Consider the following 18,288-nt stretch of genomic DNA (forward strand, 5'->3'; position numbering starts at 1 on the left):
TAACTAATTAGAGCAGGGATCTCCAATCTTGGTTCATTCATACTTCACTTGCTACGGGAGATATATGTTATACATATATAAGTGAAAGAGTTTTCAATGTTTAAGTCTTAGATGTCAATTTGATTTATTTATATCAAAGTGTTATAAAAAACGCAATACTTAATATGGAAAAAATTACCCATTTCGATATTTGCTGCAAAAGTCGATAGATTACGGTAGATACTATACTGATATCTTACGTAAAGTTCGATTAATATGTATGAGAAGCGATATATTAAAATTGCTATATATGTATAAAATAAATTAAAATTAAATTTGATATATCGGATTTGATCGATTTCTTTAAACAAAAAATTAGACCAATAAATTAAATAGCATTAATTATGTATTCTGATATTCTGCTATTGATATTTAAACTTTAAATATATCAAGATATTTTATATATTTAAAGATATTTAAGATATGTTGTTAGTATGCATATATATATATATATATGGTAAATCGAAAAAATATGCCCATCGATTTCCTTTTTTATATATCAAAACCATTTAAAAAGCAAAATAAAAGAAATACATTTTAGAGCTTCAATAATTTTCAGTTAAATTCGATAGGTTTCGATATCTGAAATTTCGATAAATTAAAGTTTGCGATATACATATTTGATATGTTGATAGCTTTTTACGACTTATAAAATATACTTTTAAGGATATACATATTAAATATAATATTAAGAATACTTATCAAACATATAGATGTTTTAAGTATATTGGGATAGTTTTCGCTACTGTAAATTAGCTATAAGTTTTTGAATTTTTGTTTTGGTTAACTTTATCGATCGATATAAATTGATTTTAAAAGATTAAGCAAAGGTAAACACTATTTCCCATGATTAAACACACTTTTAAAACTATAAATTGCTGACTATCAAGTTTTGGCTGAATAATAAATTAAGCTTAAATGTTATTGTTTAATTTAATTTATGCACTTTGTGTGACATTAACGACACAAAAAATTGGATTTAATGCAGTTTAATTTATTGCAGCGTTAATTCCAATACCAAAATTTCACAATTACTATCTAATTTCATGACATAATATAAATTTTGGTCATAATTCATAATTACCTTCACCACTTGTTGTTGTTTGTTAGGAACACAGAAAATCGGGAAAAGATAAAGGCAGGGCCAGAGGCCAGGTTTTTTTGTTCGAATTTAGTGGGCCAGAAGTGCTTAATTGCCTGCAGCACCAGACCCAGATCCAAGCCAAGTCCAAAGCCGGGGCTCTAACCAGTTGTTGGCCAGGCCCAATGCCCAAGTCTGGTGTGCAATCGAATGTGAGCCGGGCTCTTGGATAGTGGCCATTGCGAATTTGGTCAAAATTGCCACCGGTGGCCAGTTGTTGCAGCTTAATTGCTTTTTGGCCCTCTTTCGGGGCTACAGCGTTGGCTTGGCTTTAATGAGACAACAACGACAACGACAGTGACGACGACTTTTGGGTCTGTGGACCGCAGTGCGTATGCGTAATTAACGCTAAAATCAAACTTAAACGCAAGGCCGCGCCATGCAGGTGGGAAAACAATCCCCGAAATAACAATAATCTCACGGCAGCAAATGGCCCCGAGGGAATATGGTGAGTATATAGTATATCCTGGCAGGATGTGCGGGGGCATGTGTGTGTGTGTGTCTACCAGAGAAAAGCAACAAGCTCGAAACACACACAACGCATACCAATGAGAGGAGGGTTTTCCGGCTTTTCCGGGGAATTCGAAAATTCAATTGATATTTGAAAGACTGAGACACAGGCAAAAGGATGCCTGGCGAGCATATTTTTGGTATTTAAGCAAACGGGTTTTTTGTTTGATGAATGACTGTGTGTTGTGTGTGCTTGTTATGGTTTCTATTATTCATTTATATATACAATACTTTGTTGTTCAAATTACAATAACAATCTGTTGATTCTAATGAATACTTTCACCTTTTAATTGTTATTTTTTGAACAAGTTTCATTCCAGCACTCAATGTCATCATATATCGAGCAAAAGTTTATTTGTTTCCATATCCAGCAGCAACTTGAGTGTATTTATTTATCACTTGTATTTCAACAACTTTCCCGGCATTCCCCCTTTTGTAGGGGGGTTACTTCCTTCGCAGGACTAAAAGGAGTTCCAGGTACTGAAGGAAGCACCGCCGGCTCAGTGAATACGCAAAAACAGGAGGACCCCAGGCGCAACTCTACAGCGAAATGGAAATGGATTCATAAATTATACAACATGAAGCTGTATGTATACATGAAATATGCGAATTAGGCAGCTGTCAAAGGAGGAAAAGGAGCGGGATCTGTACAAGGAGCTGGAGCAGGAGCAGGACCAGGACAAGGAGCTGGAGCAGGAGCAGGAGCAGGACCTGGAGCAGCATTCATCTAACTTCCACAGTCAAGGCCATAACTCAGCAGAATTGGCCAAAGGCTAGAGCAGTTATCGAGGCGATGGTGTCCAGTTCCTTGGGTCCATCAGATGGACATTACCTTCCGACTCCGTGTTGCTCCTGGCAACTGCATATAGAGGGCTTCCCAGGAACAGGCCGGGAGCCAACTAATAAACTCAACTCAATTAGGCGGCTGCTGAGGCCAAAAAATAACACAAATCAGGCTAAGGATGAGCCCAGGCCCAATGGTTTTGCTTTCTCTACAAATTACCTTGGGGTTTCCTCAAACATTATTTTCCTTGCCTTTTTTGGATTTTCAACTACCTCAGCTGAAGTGAAAATAAAACATGTTTAGAAGATGTTTTTCCAACATTTTTAAATGGAAATTGGTAAGCAATTTTAGGGTATTTAACCACCTTAGCTTAAGTGAAAATTAAACATATTTAGAAAATATTTTTTCAACATTTTTAAATGGAAATCTGTAAGCAATTTTAGGGTATTTAACCACCTTAGCTTAAGTGAAAATAAAACATGTTTAGAAGATGTTTTTCCAACATTTTTAAATGGAAATCAGTAAGCAATTTTAGGGTATTTAACCACCTCAGCTTAAGTGAAAATAAAACATATTTAGAAGATGTTTTTCCAACATTTTTAAATGGAAATTGGTAAGCAATTTTAGGGTATTTTACCACCTCAGTTTAAGTGAAAATAAAACATATTTAGAAGATGTTTTTCCAACACTTTTAAATGGAAATCAGTAAGCAATTTTAGGGTATTTAACCACCTCAGCTTAAGTGAAAATAAAACATATTTAGAAGATGTTTTTTTCAACATTTTTAAATGGAAATCAGTAAGCAATTTTAGGGTACTTAACCACCTCAGCTTAAGTGAAAATCAAACATGTTTAGAAAATATTTTTCCAAGATTTTTAAATGGAAATCAGTAAGCAATTTTAGGGTATTTAACTGAGCATGCTCAGCTTATAAATATATATATTTTTACTATATATATATTTATATTGACCCATCTGCGTAACGGCCTTCGCACTTTTGCGGCTGCCTTGCGGCTGTCGCCGAAAAATCTCTGTGTGTGCGCGAAATATCAATAAAATGAAAATGAACTAATTTAATTAAAATGCCCAAGGGGGGCGAGGGGCTTGGTCTTTTTTTTTTGGTGGGTTGGGAAATCGTGAAAATCGTTGAAAATCGCTGGCCGCACTGTGCCAAAAGTTGTCGCTAAATTGCAGTTCGTGGCAGACAGGGGAGGGGGGATTATTTATGCATCGAGTGATTTGTCGCTTAATTCGTGTCGCATTTTACATAACCCGCTGACAGATATACCCTCTCACAGGGTAGCAACCATTTCGAAAGTAAAAAATAAGCTTAAAATTAAAGACTAATAAAACAACAAGGTGAGTAACGCCGGAGTGCAATGCTTGGGCATTATTAGTAAGAATAAAATGCATTTAAAGCTGTGAGCTGAGCTTAGCTGCTAAGTCTTTCAACTTTTCCAGAATTAAATTTAAAAAAATATCTTAAATTAATTACTGACTTAACCCCTTTGTACGAAAGAGCATTCCTTGAACCCAAATATAGTATATATTCCAGAATAAGATAGTAGCCATGATTTCCTTGCGGCTATCAGCTTTACTCGCGTTGCGTATACGCAGCGTTGCCCAAGCCAAAATGGATAATTGCAGCACTTAGGCTCAATTTGTGGTGATTTTTAATTGCTGGCGGGCTCATGAAACGATGTCGAATGGCTCAATATAAAAGTGAGTACAAAAAAACCTTAATTTAAGAGAGAACAGTCTCTTACTTATCCAAAAAAAAGTAAAAAATCAAATAAGACTCCAGCAAAAATACAATTATTATTATTATTGTTTGTTTTCTTTTTTGGGTTTGGGTTCTGCCCAGCATTTTTTTTGCTGAATATTCTCATTACCGAGATGGAATAATAACAAAGTATTTGGCAGATAATAAATGCGCAGATTGCACAACAAATTAACACAGGCGGCGTGGGTGTTGGGTGCGCTGGCACTGCCCACTTCTCAGGCCTTTTCATATCGCAGCTGTGGCATCGAGAACCAAAAAAAATAATACAAAAAAAAATATAACAAAAAATATATAGTATATATATAAAAAACACTCGTGGCATAGAGCAGACACACGAAATATATGTACAAAAAAAGCGGCTCAGATCTGGCCTAAAGATCTCGCTGCTCGGAGGTGTGGCGGCCGCCTTTTTGCCTATTGATTTTGTAATTGAAGGTTACTTGCTTACATTTTAATGCCCTCGCCCCGGCTAGTGCACTTAATAGCGCGTAATGCCAGGACGTTGCTCCAGTTTCGGTTCGTTATGCCACGCCCTCGAGCAAGTTTGTTGCCCCCGTTCCCCAATGGTATAGGATGGCGTGCGCCATCTGTTGGCGGCCAAGGTGCCACTGGCCTGGCTAAGAACCCCCCGAATTGGCCATTAAAAAATTGCAGGGGGGAGGCGCGAGTGCGAGTGCGACTCTTTGCAGCAACACCCCCGGTGATAAGTGGCATTTTCAACACCTCAAGTTGGTATTTAAGACGAGCGTCAAGTGCACAGCACGCGGCCATTTCCGTTTAATTTGTCAGTTAAAGCTCAGGTTAAGCGCATTAAAAATTTGCAATTATATCAGACAGTAGTTTAAATGCAGCTATCACATGGTGGTGTTTCTCGTTGTTAAAAGAAGCTTTACTTTTAATAGTAAACCCAAGGTTAAGCATATTAACTTTGGGAGTGTGTATTATTTTATCTTTAATTATCAGAGATGGATCAGGATAGTGTTCTTTTTGTTGAAGATCATAGAAAATATACTGAGGCTCATTGAGAAAATAATAAAAAGGATTTTAAAGCTCTCGTTAAATTTTAGCCTCCGGTTATGTGTATAGAAGAGGTAGAATGAATAAATTAAATTATTAAATTAATTAATTAAATAAAATTAAATAAATTAAATTATTAATTTAAAGAATTAGTTCATTCTAAAGGTCTGGTAAAATGTTAACCTCTGTTTATATATAAGAGACAGTATTTATAATCAATGGTTATTATTAATGCAACAACAATATAGTGATTTTTATTTTAAAAACGTTATAAAAATCATACTAGAGCACACGTTTATTGTTAACCTTGGGTTACGCACAATAAATTTTATTGTTAATATTTTATAATCTCTAGCTATCACTTATGTAGCTAAAAGATACGATTTTAGTTGCTGATTACACTAAGATAAAAATGGTATTAAACCTAAGGATTAATGTTAACCTCTTGTTATAAATATATAACCTATTTTTTTTGATTATGTTACCATAAAATGGTGCTCGGGATGTAAAGTTTATTAAAAAAGTTATACTTAAGCTATCTTTTAACTGACAGTATTTTATAATCTCTGGTTTTCAAAGATTCTGTTACAAAATAGTAGAGACAAATAGTGAGATAGATAGAAAGATAGATAGATAGATTGATAGAGAGATAGAGAGATAGAGAGATAGAGATATAGAGATATAGAGAAATAGAGAGATAGAGAGATAGAGAGAAAGAGAAATAAAGAGATTGACTGATTGAGAGATAGATAGATAGATAGATAGATAGATAGATAGATAGATAGATAGATAGATAGATAGATAGATAGATAGATAGATAGATAGATAGAGCGATAAAGAGATAGAGAGATAGAGAGTAAGAGAGATAGAGAGATAGAGAGAGATAGAGAGATAGAGAGTAAGAGAGATAGAGAGATAGAGAGAGTTAGAGAAATAGAGAGATAGAGAGGTAGAGAGATAGAGAGATAGAGAGATAGAGAGATAGAGAAATAAAGAGATTGAGTGATTGAGAGATAGATAGATAGATAGATAGATAGATAGATAGAAAGATATATAGATAGATAGATACCTAGATAGATAGACAATATAATATAAATCCTACAGAAGCTTTTCTTTAATGTTAATCAACGGTAATATATGACTGATAATCCTTGGTTATCTTTGATTCAGCTAATACAAAGTAGTATGCTTCCCGTCAAATAAATAGTAAATCTTCCAATTAATGTTAACCTGTGGTTAATCAAACAAATGTTGACTTAGGCTAAGATCAAAGGCCAAATTCGATTCGGTTCGATATAACTTCAATTTAAAAGCGTATCGGATATTGAATGGCAATCCATGCGCGACACCTCTTTAATCAGAAGCCATAACCTGAAGTTAAAGTATGATTTACTGCAGTCATCTCTCGCATCCTGTGGGGTTGATGCGGTCAGTCAACCCCTCCAATTTCCCCCCTTCGCCGTGGAATCTCTTCTCATGTATCGGGTATTGATATCGATGCCACGCTGACGCGGCGCTGTCAGGGCGCTGTCGGTCATTAATCTTCGCCGCGTTTAGAAATTCCACGTCAAGTGCCAACAAAAGGAGGCCCAGGGCCAGTAAAGGGACAACTACAATATACAAAAGTGGCATACACCATGTGTGATAATGGCCGAAAGTGTGTGTGTGTCAGTGTGTGTGTTTGTGGCAAAGTATTTAGGCAAATGTCGCCGGCTCAAAAACCCTGAAAACGCAGAAAATCCCCGAAAAAGCAGCCACAATGAGCATGGAAACAATGACAGGACTGGACAGCAGTTTTACCAGCAGCAGGAGCAGAAGCGATTCAAGTTGTCAGTTGCAAGGATACCCCTTAAATTTGAAATATCCTGTTACGAGGCATTAAAAGCTGAGAAATTCTATTAAATACTTTAATTAGTACTTTAAAAAAGCCTTTATTAATTGCTTATATAATTTAAATGTATGTATTTATATCATAAACATCATCAGTGGTTGCTTCTTTGTTATGTATTGTTATAGGTTTTCAAAATCTAAATGAGCTTCAATTATAAAGGTTACTGTAGAGCCCAGTACTTAGTATCCTTGGGAACCTGGCTATATCCTATGACATTTTCATATGGGGTTGCCTAGAGGATATACCATTTTCGATATTGAAACATTTCGTATTTGTTTCGCTTTTGTTGCCGCCGCCTTTGTGACCCACATAGACGTGAAATGCTGCGCCTGACTGGATGCCACATCGTGACGGGTGACATGGCAGTGGGGATGCTCTTTGGGCTTCCAGCTTGGTGGTTCCTCGGTTGGGTGGTCAAGTGGGCTGGTCCTTTGGTCCAAAAGGACACTGGACAGACTGACGCTATGGCTCGCTGCACTCCGCCAGCTTGTCCTGTATTGGCTGTGCAATTATACAAATTAATGTCGGAGACAAAAAGCTTGCAGATTGTGCGATGCGATGCGATGCGATGCGATGCAATGCCATGCGATGCGATGCGATGCTAGCCTGGCATTGTGTAAGTATTTATCGCGGGGGGGGTGAGCGGGTAATTGAAATATCACGCCATTACACAATGGCACAACATTAACAACAACCACAACAAGACAATGCTGGAGGGGGGAGGGTCTGCATTTAGCAGTGGTTGTCCAGGGAACTTCGAGCTCATCAACAATGACAATCGATGATTGCCATTGTAGCGGGGAATTGACTTCACTTTAAAAAATAAAAAAAAGGAAATGCATTCGGAGTGAGAGATAATTAAAAGGCAGTTATTATTAGCCATCCAATCATTATATATATATATATATATAATATATTATATATATTATAATATTTAAAAGCTTTTACTTTCCTTTAAGGTACGTTATAACCTTCACTTAGCTCTTCTTTTTGAAGTGTAAGCGAATTAAAGTATGCTGCTTATATAGAAGATATATCTACCAAATAAAATTTAAAAATTAATATGCGCCTGATACCATTTACTGTAATTTACATTTACTTTAATTTAAGTATGCTGCTTATGTAGAAGATATAGAAAGCAAATAATAATTAACTTAGTCCACAGTCGAGAAAAAAGGTCCAATATATTATATTGAAACAAATGTATCCGGTTCTTAAGACCAATAATTTGGATGTTGAACAAGGATAACGGAGGGTCTTAAAATTTAAATAAATATAGATTTATGCTTCTCCTTAATCCAACACATTTAATTTAAAGAAATGTATCCGGTTCTAATACCAATAATTTGGATGATGAACAAGTATAAGGAAGGGCTTTAAAAATACAAAAACTATTTAAACTTCTCCTTAGTCTTTCTTTTATTAGTAAGAATTAGAGGCGGTTTTAAGTGAGTTTTACTACTATTTATGTATGATTTTCGATCATTTTCGATAAAGTCGTAGACAGATTTGTTCGATAACTTAAAGCAGCATCTGTTTTTTGGTTTTAACAGCACTCGGTTTAATATCGAAAATATCGTAAAATTGTTCATATTTAAAATCAGAAATCGATATATTTAATATCGGAAAATATTCCATTAAAAATATCCAAGCTTTTGAAAAATATAGAGGTTATTTTTATTGATTACCTTGTCTCTTCCCTTTATATGAGTTTAAGGTGTTAAAAAGACTATACATTTAACACATCTAGTAAATAGCAAAGCAAAATATCGATTTATTTATCGTTTTTCCCGATTTATATTGATATAAAATACATAGTTATTGTATGGAATGTATATATATTATTTATTGATTTAATAAGTGTATATAATATTTTTTATACTAAATAAATTTTTGAGCAAGTGAGTGACATTATTCTTAAATTGTATTTGCTGTGCACTTTGTGCTCGCTTGCAGTACTCCTTGGGCCTTCAAATGTCTTTCTGTGTCTTTCTTTATCTTTCTGTGAATGTATTTGTGTGTGCTTCCCCGAAATTGGCAGTGTCAAAAGTAGTGGCGCCATCTTCACTTGGACAATGACAACCTCCTCCTGCTCCTCCTTTGCCTTAACCCCTTCAAGGATCCCCCGTTGCGCTATTGTGCGTCTTTTGTTCCGAAGGTTGACTGCACTTTTTCGTCCCCCCTTCAACAGCATTGCCTTGATTGCGAAATCGAAATCAAAACCGAAATCAAAACCAAAACCGAAATCAAAATCTATGTGTGTAAGTAGGGGTACAGCTGGGTTTGGGAGTGGGATTGGGAATGGGAATGGGGCCTGGCATTACATAAGCGATACGCCAGCGGTGTCCCTCGTCACGACAACGCACAAAGTGCGCATAAATCGCATAAACAAAAAAATAACCACAACAACAGCAAAAAAATTGTTAACCAGCCATGGATCAAAAATCGCAAATCAAGCACACACACACACAGTCGCTCCAAAAAGGCCTCCTAGTCTGCGGCCCACTTCTGTTGCCGCTGCTGCCTTTCGAAACGCTTAGCCAGGCCAGCTTCAGGTCCTCAGCTCCGAGCTCCGAGCTCTGAGTTCCATGCTCCCAGCTCCACTTGGAGCTCCCTGCTCCCAGCTCCCACTCTCCGATCCAATCCGATCTGGCTGCCCAATTTCCGCGCCCATTCCGTGGCAACTGCGTGAGAACCAGCAAAAAATAAAACAAATTATGACTACAGAGAGTTGGGTATGCGGTTCAAGAGATACTTCCTAAGATGCCAGGTAAATATTTTGTAATATTTTATTTACTAACAACAATAGATTTAAAAAAATATTCAAGCATATCAAATATATTTGAATTTTTATTATAAAAAGCGACAAAACTCTATGCTCCAAGTTAGAAAATTTTGCCTTAGTCACTTGTATTATAATTATTAATTAAGTTATTAAATAAAATCTATTGAGAAGATAAAGATATATTATTAAAGATATTTAGATATTTTATATATATCTTACAGATCTTCATATAAAAACTATTGTGGAGTTGCCTGGCAATATTATATTAGAATTCATTAAACAAGAAATTTATTTTTCCATAAAAATATTTACAGATACTTGTTATTTTCTTTATAAAAGAAATTTATATATAACTAATAATATAATAATTTAATACTACTACTATCTTCTGTCCATAGTAATTCTATTATTCACAGTAACTGAATAAGAAATAGTTAAAAATATTTAGAGCTGTATTTACATAGATATCTTCATATACAAATTATTTATATGATGGTTCACCTATGTTTAGAAACTGTACATAATAAATATTAATTTAATTTTCAATTTAGTTCTTTAATCATGTTTTCAGATCTCTTCTATTTTATATAAAAGATATTTCTAAGGTGGTTCGTTAGTCAGAAACAAAGCAACTATGTATACATATAATTTAAATCTTATTTTAATAATTTAATAGCAAATCTCTCTTTCTCTCTTCAAAAATATTATGATGTTATATAGTTCTTACTTAAAATTATTTTTTAATTTTTTTGTTGATTCATATAGATTTTATTTGTATGTTATTTAACCAAATTAATGGTAATGAAATATAATTACTGGCAGAAGTAAAAGAGGTAAGACTTTCAGGCAATTCTATATACATAATCAATTTTATTTTATAAATAAAAAAAAAATCGTTAAAATTTAATTACTTAAACTTACTTTCAAATGGAAATTAAATGTATTCCTTTTAATCCTTATTAAAATATTTTTATGTATGGTAATTAAACATAACGAATGCTATAGATTATTTTACAAGCATTTATTATTTAACTTAATCGTAAGTAAGTTCAGTAAAATTTAGTTTTATTCCTGTTTCGAATATTCTAAAATATATATTCCCTCTTTAAACCACAGCTACCTATTTCCTGGGTATCATAGAAACCGTATAAAGTTTTTAGTCTAAACAAAAACCAAAAATAAAAAAGAAAAAAATACAGTTTGAGCCAAAAAAATGTGTGCAGGCTGGGCCTGGAAAATATGCACGCACCCGGGGTGCGGTGTACGGAAAACGGAAAATGGCAAAATGGAAAATCGGGGCCATTAATAAAAGCACTTGACAAGAGCCACGTGAATGATATTGTGTGAGAATCGATATTGATACTACCAGAGTTTGAGTCCATAATTAAAAGTCTAAAGTCTTAGGGAACTAAAAACCTTCAAATGGAATATGTATATTGAAGGTATGGAAAGTAAATATAAATAAATAAATATATATGTAAGCAAGCTGGGAAATATCAAATGCTCTATATAAATATATACTTATTTATTTATTCTAGTATTCATCTATAACTAACAATTACTTCTAAACTAAGAGCTAACATAGGACTCGATTAATTAAATATTTCTTAATTAGAATTCAAGTTTTTAATGCCATAATGTTTCTATAATAAGATATAGCTGTTCACTAAGATATTTTCCATAAACAAAATAAGATATTAGAAACTTTTAATACTAACTTGATGACATAATTCAGGGGATAACGATTTATTTTGAATAAATATTAACAATTACTACTGCTTAAACTTAACCTAAGAGCTCAATGGGGAGCCCAATGGGAGGCACTTCCTCTTGCCACATTTGGGGGGGATACAAGTACCGACAAATTTCCAATTAAACAATCGAAGAGCTTTGATTCGAACGATTCGATTAACTCGAAAGGCGATCAACTTTGGGCGGAGCAGGTGGACGGGGGAGATGCGTGGCGCGCCTGCGTTTTTTGGTTTTCGGTTTTTCTTTCATTTTTTTTTGCTGCTGCTGCATGCTGCCTGCTTTGCCAACTGTTGGAAAACCCGTTCTGCTTTTATTTTTCTCTGTTTTTTCTGTTGCCACAAAACTGCACCACATTTGCACTGAGCTGCAGTCGTATAAATAGGCCCCAAGAACGGCGAATCAAAGCAGTTAACAATCGCAATCCAATCGCAACGGAGTTGAACTTTTTTTACAAGTGAATCGAAACAAGGATAACGTTAACATTACCAAATAATGGCATTCAAGGTGCGTGGACAGAGCAATCAGCGGCAGGCTGACAGCCCGCAGGGGCCAAAAGGATACACAAACAAAGCGGCTGCCTGCACTTGTTATCCTTTCACTCGTCAAACAGGACGCCCTGTCAAGCTGCCAGTTTCAAGCCCCCCAAAAACACTTCCAAGTCCAAGTTCCAACCACAAGGCTGACCTCTCTCAGCCAACGGCCAACTGAAAGTGCATTCCAATCTCGACTTTAAAATTCAAATTTAAATTCAAATTTATTGTCGAAGGCAAAAGCAAATGAGAACAAGAGCAGCGGGTCAGCTAATTACGATAGCTAATTCAGGTCAGGGTCCTAGGGAAGGTCCTTGAACATGTCAAAACTTAAAATTATGTCATCATAATCATAAAACAATACTATACTTTAGTTAGATGAAAGTGAGAAAAGCATATTAATTTTTAATGAGTTGATTATATAAATCACTTCTCCTAAAACATCTGTTAAGCTCAAGGGCTTTATTTATTAATTTCCCATTAATACCTCCTAGTAAGCTTGCTATTTTTGTATCTTTCTTAAAAACTTTCCTCCTTATACAATTACCTTTTTTAACAACAACTTGGGTCATGTTTGTTGGTAGAGTTTATGGTTTGTTTGTCTAAGGATTTGCAGTACTTTCACCTGGATAGCCTTGTGTGTCTCTCGATTAAGCGATAAGACATCTTCGCAGCTTCCCTTCAAGGACGAACTTTGCCAACTTAATTAAAAGTTTTGTGCGCCTGCAGCCTTAAGGATACGCCCAAGTGCCGTACATTTGCATCCTGCTTCATCTGGTTTTGCCTTTTTATTTTCTCTCAGGTATTTCTCTGTGTGGTTTTGCTGGCGATCGCCGTTCAGGCCAAACCCGGTGGTCCTGCCGCCTATTCGATCAGTGCCCCCAGCGTGGATCATGCCTCTGTGGGCAGCACACAGGAGCACACGGTGAAGGGTCATTATGGACAGTCCTCGCAATCGGATTATGCCAGCCAAGTGCAGACAGCTCACTCCCAGTCCCATGTCCAGCGATCGAGTATCAGCAATGACGCCGGTCTGGCTCCCGTTGCCGCTCATGGTTATGCAGGTGAGTCCATAGCACCTGAGATCCTTTACAGGATACCAGTTACCAAATACAAGCCACCAAAACCACCACCAAAACCACCTAAAGCACCACCCAAGCACTAAGCTCACGCCACTCACAGTCACTCACGCCACCACTTTTATTTGTAGTTGCACGTAGTGATGGTAAGGTTACATTAGCTTCTAGATCGTATAGATATATAAGATACATATCATACATTAAAATATGTAAATATATATCGTATATTCTATATGGATAGGTTGCCACAAAAAAAGAAAGACAGCCCAGACAATGGAAAACCAAGAAATAGAAACATTAATGTCCTCAGATAATTAAATAAATATTTGTATATAGATAGATAGATGCACGGATAGATATATGGATAAATAGATATATAGATGGATATATAGGTAGATATATATATAGATAGATATATAAATAGATATATATATATATATATAGATATATATATATATGTAGATAGATAGATTAATAGATGGACATAAAATTATATGACTAGTTAGATAGATAGATCAAAATTCGAAAGCAGTGATTACCAGAGCCCTGACTTCCGGTTAAGGCTCTTTATCGAGTAAAATAGTCCAATATAATATGTAAAAATAAGTAAATTGGATTGATATTACCACGAAAATATAGTAAAGTTTGATAGATTGAAATTTCAAATATTGAAAAATATAAATTTGAACTCTTAAATCACGATACTATATATAAATATCATTTTCATATGAATTTATTAATTTGCTTTTATTACCAATTATATTGGTCTAATAAATCAATCATTATATAAAATTGGTTACTATAATGAAACTTTATAATATCGATTTAAATGTCAAAATTTAGCTAAAACACGGAATAAGCGACTACTAAAGTAGAATACAGAAGGAAAAAGGCACATAAAATAAATCAACTTCAATATTTCACTTAATATCTTATGGAAAATATAGCAAAATCTAATAAATTTAAATTTAATATCGTTATAGCAAAATCTAATACATTTTAATTTAAAATATAGAAAAATATCGCTTTTATCCTCCAAATACCGATATCCCTGCGATGTTATTTATTTTATTTATTTCTTTTATTGATTATACTGTTCGTTTAGTTAAAGTTTTATCTACATATTTTCCAACGTTTATAAATCGGTTTCTATATAGTCTATTATACAGTTTTTAATTACCAATCAAATAATAGTGGTATTTACATATTTTCCAACGTTTATAAATCGGTTTCTATATAGTTTTCGCGATCAAATATTAAAACATTATTGATAAACTCATATTCTAGAGGTGAATATCGATGAAAAAAACTCATATATGATGTGTTGACAAGAATGTCTCTTAATATCATATCAAAAGTATTCTAAACTTTGATATAATGATATTTTAAATATAGAATATTATTGGTAAATGTCTGTTAAAAGATATTTAATTCTTTTTTTATAATTTTTCAATGTAACATTTGTTTACAAAATTATTATTTTATTGTACCTTTGCCATAAATATGAATACAGTTTCGATATTTCGATATTATTTGCCTTTCCTTCGCCCGACTTAGCCCAACTTTTAAGATAGTTCTTAGTAACTTAAGTATAAGAACATCTAAAAACCAAGTAAACAAAAACACTCCTAGTAGCCAGCCATCACTGCTTAGATGATTTTTAACATTTTAACCGAAACAAAAACTAAAAAACCAAACAAAAAAAGCTGCTCCGGCTCATGCCATCGCTGCTGCTCCTGCCTACTCCCTTGGATTGGGTCACACAGCTCCTGCCCAGATCCAAGTCCAGGGCTTGGCCTATGCCAGTCATGCCCACGCCCCTGTCTATGGAGGACACTATGCCGCCACGGCACCTGCTCTCCAGATCTCCGGACTGGGACACAGTGTGGGACATCTGGGCGGTGGATTGGGACACAGCGTGGGACACCTGGGACTGGGCGGCTATGGTGGCTATGGAGGCTATCTCCATGGTGGCTATAGCTCCTATGCTGCTGCTCCTGCCCAGATCTCGCATGGATACCAAATTGCCGCCGCTCCAGCTCCGGCTCCCGTTGTGAAGTACACTGCCGCTCCGGCCTACGGTAGGTCACCGGTGTACGGATTTCCTCCTCATCCGGACTCTTCTCCGCTTAATCCCCTAAGTACTAACCGCACTCTCCGCACGCTTTTCTTTTTTTATATTCCCCCCTCTGTATGTCTTTGTATTTCCCTCAGCGATTTTCAACTAATTTTTCACAGTCTTTCCGGGTAGAAACTTTATTGTGTTTTCGCTGGCCAAGTGAATTTGGCAAAAACAAACTTTATTTCGTGCTTTCGGTTTCGCTTCATCAGTTTAGAAACTAAGATATGGGATACCAAGAAAACGGGGTTCTATATTTTATAGATTTCTTTTAGATAAAAACCAGAGAGTTGTAAAATTCATACAATTTTAATGAATCAGAGATCTGGGTTCTATAATTTATAGAAATCTTAAAAAAAAAAACATCCGAGTTGTTCCTACAATTTTAATGACAAACTAACCCAAGAGTCAAGGGATTAGGAATGAGAGATCAGGGCTCTATACTTTATAGAGATCTTTTAAAAAAACAGCAGAGAGCTGTCAAATTTCTTCAATTTTAAAGACAAACTAACCCAAGAGTCAAGGGTTTAGGAATGAGAGATCAGGGTTCTATACTTTATGGAGATTTTTAAAAAAAAACAGCAGAGAGTTGTAAAATTCCTACAATTTTAAAGACAAACTAACCCTAGAGTCAAGGGATTAGGAATGAGAGATCAGGGTTCTATACTTTATAGAGATCTTTTAAAAAAACATAAGAGAGTTGTAAAATTCCTACAATTTTAATGACAAACTAACCCAAGAGTCAAGGTATTAGGAATGAGAGATCATTGTGATCCCCAAAAATGTGTCCTTTTATTTTAGTCAATCGATAGATGGAACCCCATCCAAAGTTATAATTTGTTTTGGGTTTCGTCTGCCATCGATTTGTCTTGCCGGAAAATAGATATAACTAATACTAGAAGGAGGTTGAGTTGATGTGCAGATACCGGCATGTAATCAATCATTCATACCCAGTGTCATGTGCCTATACCCTGTACCCTATATGTACCATTCAGGGGCTTTAAAGCAGATGGAATACTGGTCACCGGCCAAGGTTTGTTCTACAAATCGGAGGCTGGCCAAAAAACTGCATGAACCAAGAACGTCGGTGAGTCACACAATCATCGAATCGTCGAGTCACCGGTTCCCATTCACTTTTGGGTGTCACTTGATTGATGTTGGTCTGACGCTCTCGGGGATTTTGTCCTGTATTACCAAAACACTAACAGAAAAGGTTGTAAATTTTATTAAATTTGTGAGTTTTTTCCTGATTTTAGTAGCTATATAGGCAGGTTTTTTTTTATTGCAGAGTTAACATGGCGTATACTTGATATTTTGAGGACATATTACGTATACGCCAAGGTGGTTGATAGTTATTCATATTTCTCCAACTTTGAAAAGCAGTGACACTCTCTCTATAAGGAATGTTCTATACATTTTACCGACACTTTATAAGAACTTGACAAATATATAAACATAACCAGTCCAAAAAGGTAATTAAAGCCTGCAACTTTAGCTAGTTCTGTAATTGGTAAACAGAATTTCCAGTTAATAGGCTTTATGCCGCTTTAAAGTCAAGTGTTGTTTTGGCCAGTCTCCCAACCTACCTCGATGGATGAAACGGGCACCTTGTCAGGTGGTTGCCGTTGACAACCTTTAAGTGAGGAGGAGAGTATTGTCCAAACAATGGGATACGATGCTAATTTGGGGTAGCTCCATAGCTCCAATCTGTCTCTGTCCATCTGTCGTCTCTTTAGGTCTCTCCTGGCCCGCTTTTTTTTTGTATTTTGCATAGAGAAAAAATACCAGCTAACTTCTGTGCGTTCCACAGCTCCCGGAATCATTGGACACGGCATCGGGCTGGCCGCCCCCGCCTATGCTGCTCCCGCCTACGCCGCCCCCGCATATGCCACGCACCTGGCCGCTCCCGTGGTGAAGTGAGTAGCAGGTCCTGGTCCTGGTCCAGGTTCAGGACCTTATTAACAAGCCGCCCCTAATCGCCACCACCTTCACCTCCACCTCATCGCTTTTGCAGGGCCGCCGTTGCCGCACCCGCCCTGGTACACACATCGGTCTCTGGCCATGGCATTCACTATGGCTACTAGAAGCCATAATGGGAGGGGGACAGGGACTGGAACTGGGATGGGTGTCCGGGTTGGCTGAGCTACCAAGCTCCACTACTACTAAATAGGAGCAATAATACCCAGAGCGTGTCGGTGGCTCTGCTCGCCTTAATTAAAACTCAATTTGTTAACTGCACCAGGAGCTGAACTACACGCTGAACTGTGACCTGTGTGGGAACCAACACCAGAACCAGAACCAGACCCAGACCCAGACCCAGACCCACACCCAGACCAGACCACACCTGGCGCAATGCCACCATATCATCATGTGGCCTAAACCTAACACCAGACCAAACCCCATAAACCCAAAACCGAGTGTGTGTCACTTCATTTTTTTTTTATCGCGGTTGAATTTACGTTGTATTTAAACTTATTTTGTAAACTGAAACGAAATGCATGTGGAAATGTTGGAACAAAATAAACTCATTGTTATAACTGACCCGAAAATGCAGGATAACAACAACAAGGGGGGGAGGTACGTATATATATGCTGTACAGGACAGGACTCCCTGTCACGCCATATGATATATGATATGATATGGATACGGTGCAGCGTTGAGATTTATTTGCCATGCATCACTTGATCAGCATACTTTATGGCGCATAACGCGACACGCCTCCTCGAGCCCATAACTCTGGCTAGACAGTTCGTTTCATGGGTGTAAAGTTATTGTTGGTTCTTGAAACTCTGAGAGAGCTTGAATTTTGCTGAAATAAAAAAAATTATAGCAGTAATCAAATCTTTATATGTATATA

The 18,288-nt window shown here is 36.1% G+C and overlaps 1 protein-coding gene across 1 annotated transcript; it reads left to right on the forward strand.

The window, feature by feature from the left end:
• Window positions 1-7,485: 7,485 nt before the first annotated feature.
• On the forward strand, window positions 7,486-17,954 carry LOC110176080 (uncharacterized). The gene is made up of 5 exons (XM_086836885.1): window positions 7,486-7,659; window positions 13,035-13,296; window positions 15,018-15,392; window positions 17,241-17,346; window positions 17,445-17,954. Exons 1-5 carry the CDS (start codon window positions 7,486-7,488, stop codon window positions 17,512-17,514), a joined length of 987 nt encoding a protein of 328 aa, XP_086693011.1. The 3' UTR covers window positions 17,515-17,954.
• Window positions 17,955-18,288: the final 334 nt, after the last annotated feature.

The sequence above is a fragment of the Drosophila serrata genome, unplaced genomic scaffold (genome assembly GCF_035046125.1).
Source record: "Drosophila serrata isolate PLE 108 unplaced genomic scaffold, ASM3504612v1 contig_293, whole genome shotgun sequence".
NCBI classification, from domain to species: domain Eukaryota; kingdom Metazoa; phylum Arthropoda; class Insecta; order Diptera; family Drosophilidae; genus Drosophila; species Drosophila serrata.

Coding starts and splice junctions, on each gene's coding strand:
- LOC110176080 (XM_086836885.1), top strand. CDS start 7,486: ATGCTGCGCCTGACTGGATGCCACATCGTGACGGGTGACATGGCAGTG. Junction 15,393..17,240: donor CACTGCCGCTCCGGCCTACG/GTAGGTCACCGG, acceptor TGCGTTCCACAG/CTCCCGGAATCATTGGACAC. Junction 17,347..17,444: donor CTGGCCGCTCCCGTGGTGAA/GTGAGTAGCAGG, acceptor TCGCTTTTGCAG/GGCCGCCGTTGCCGCACCCG.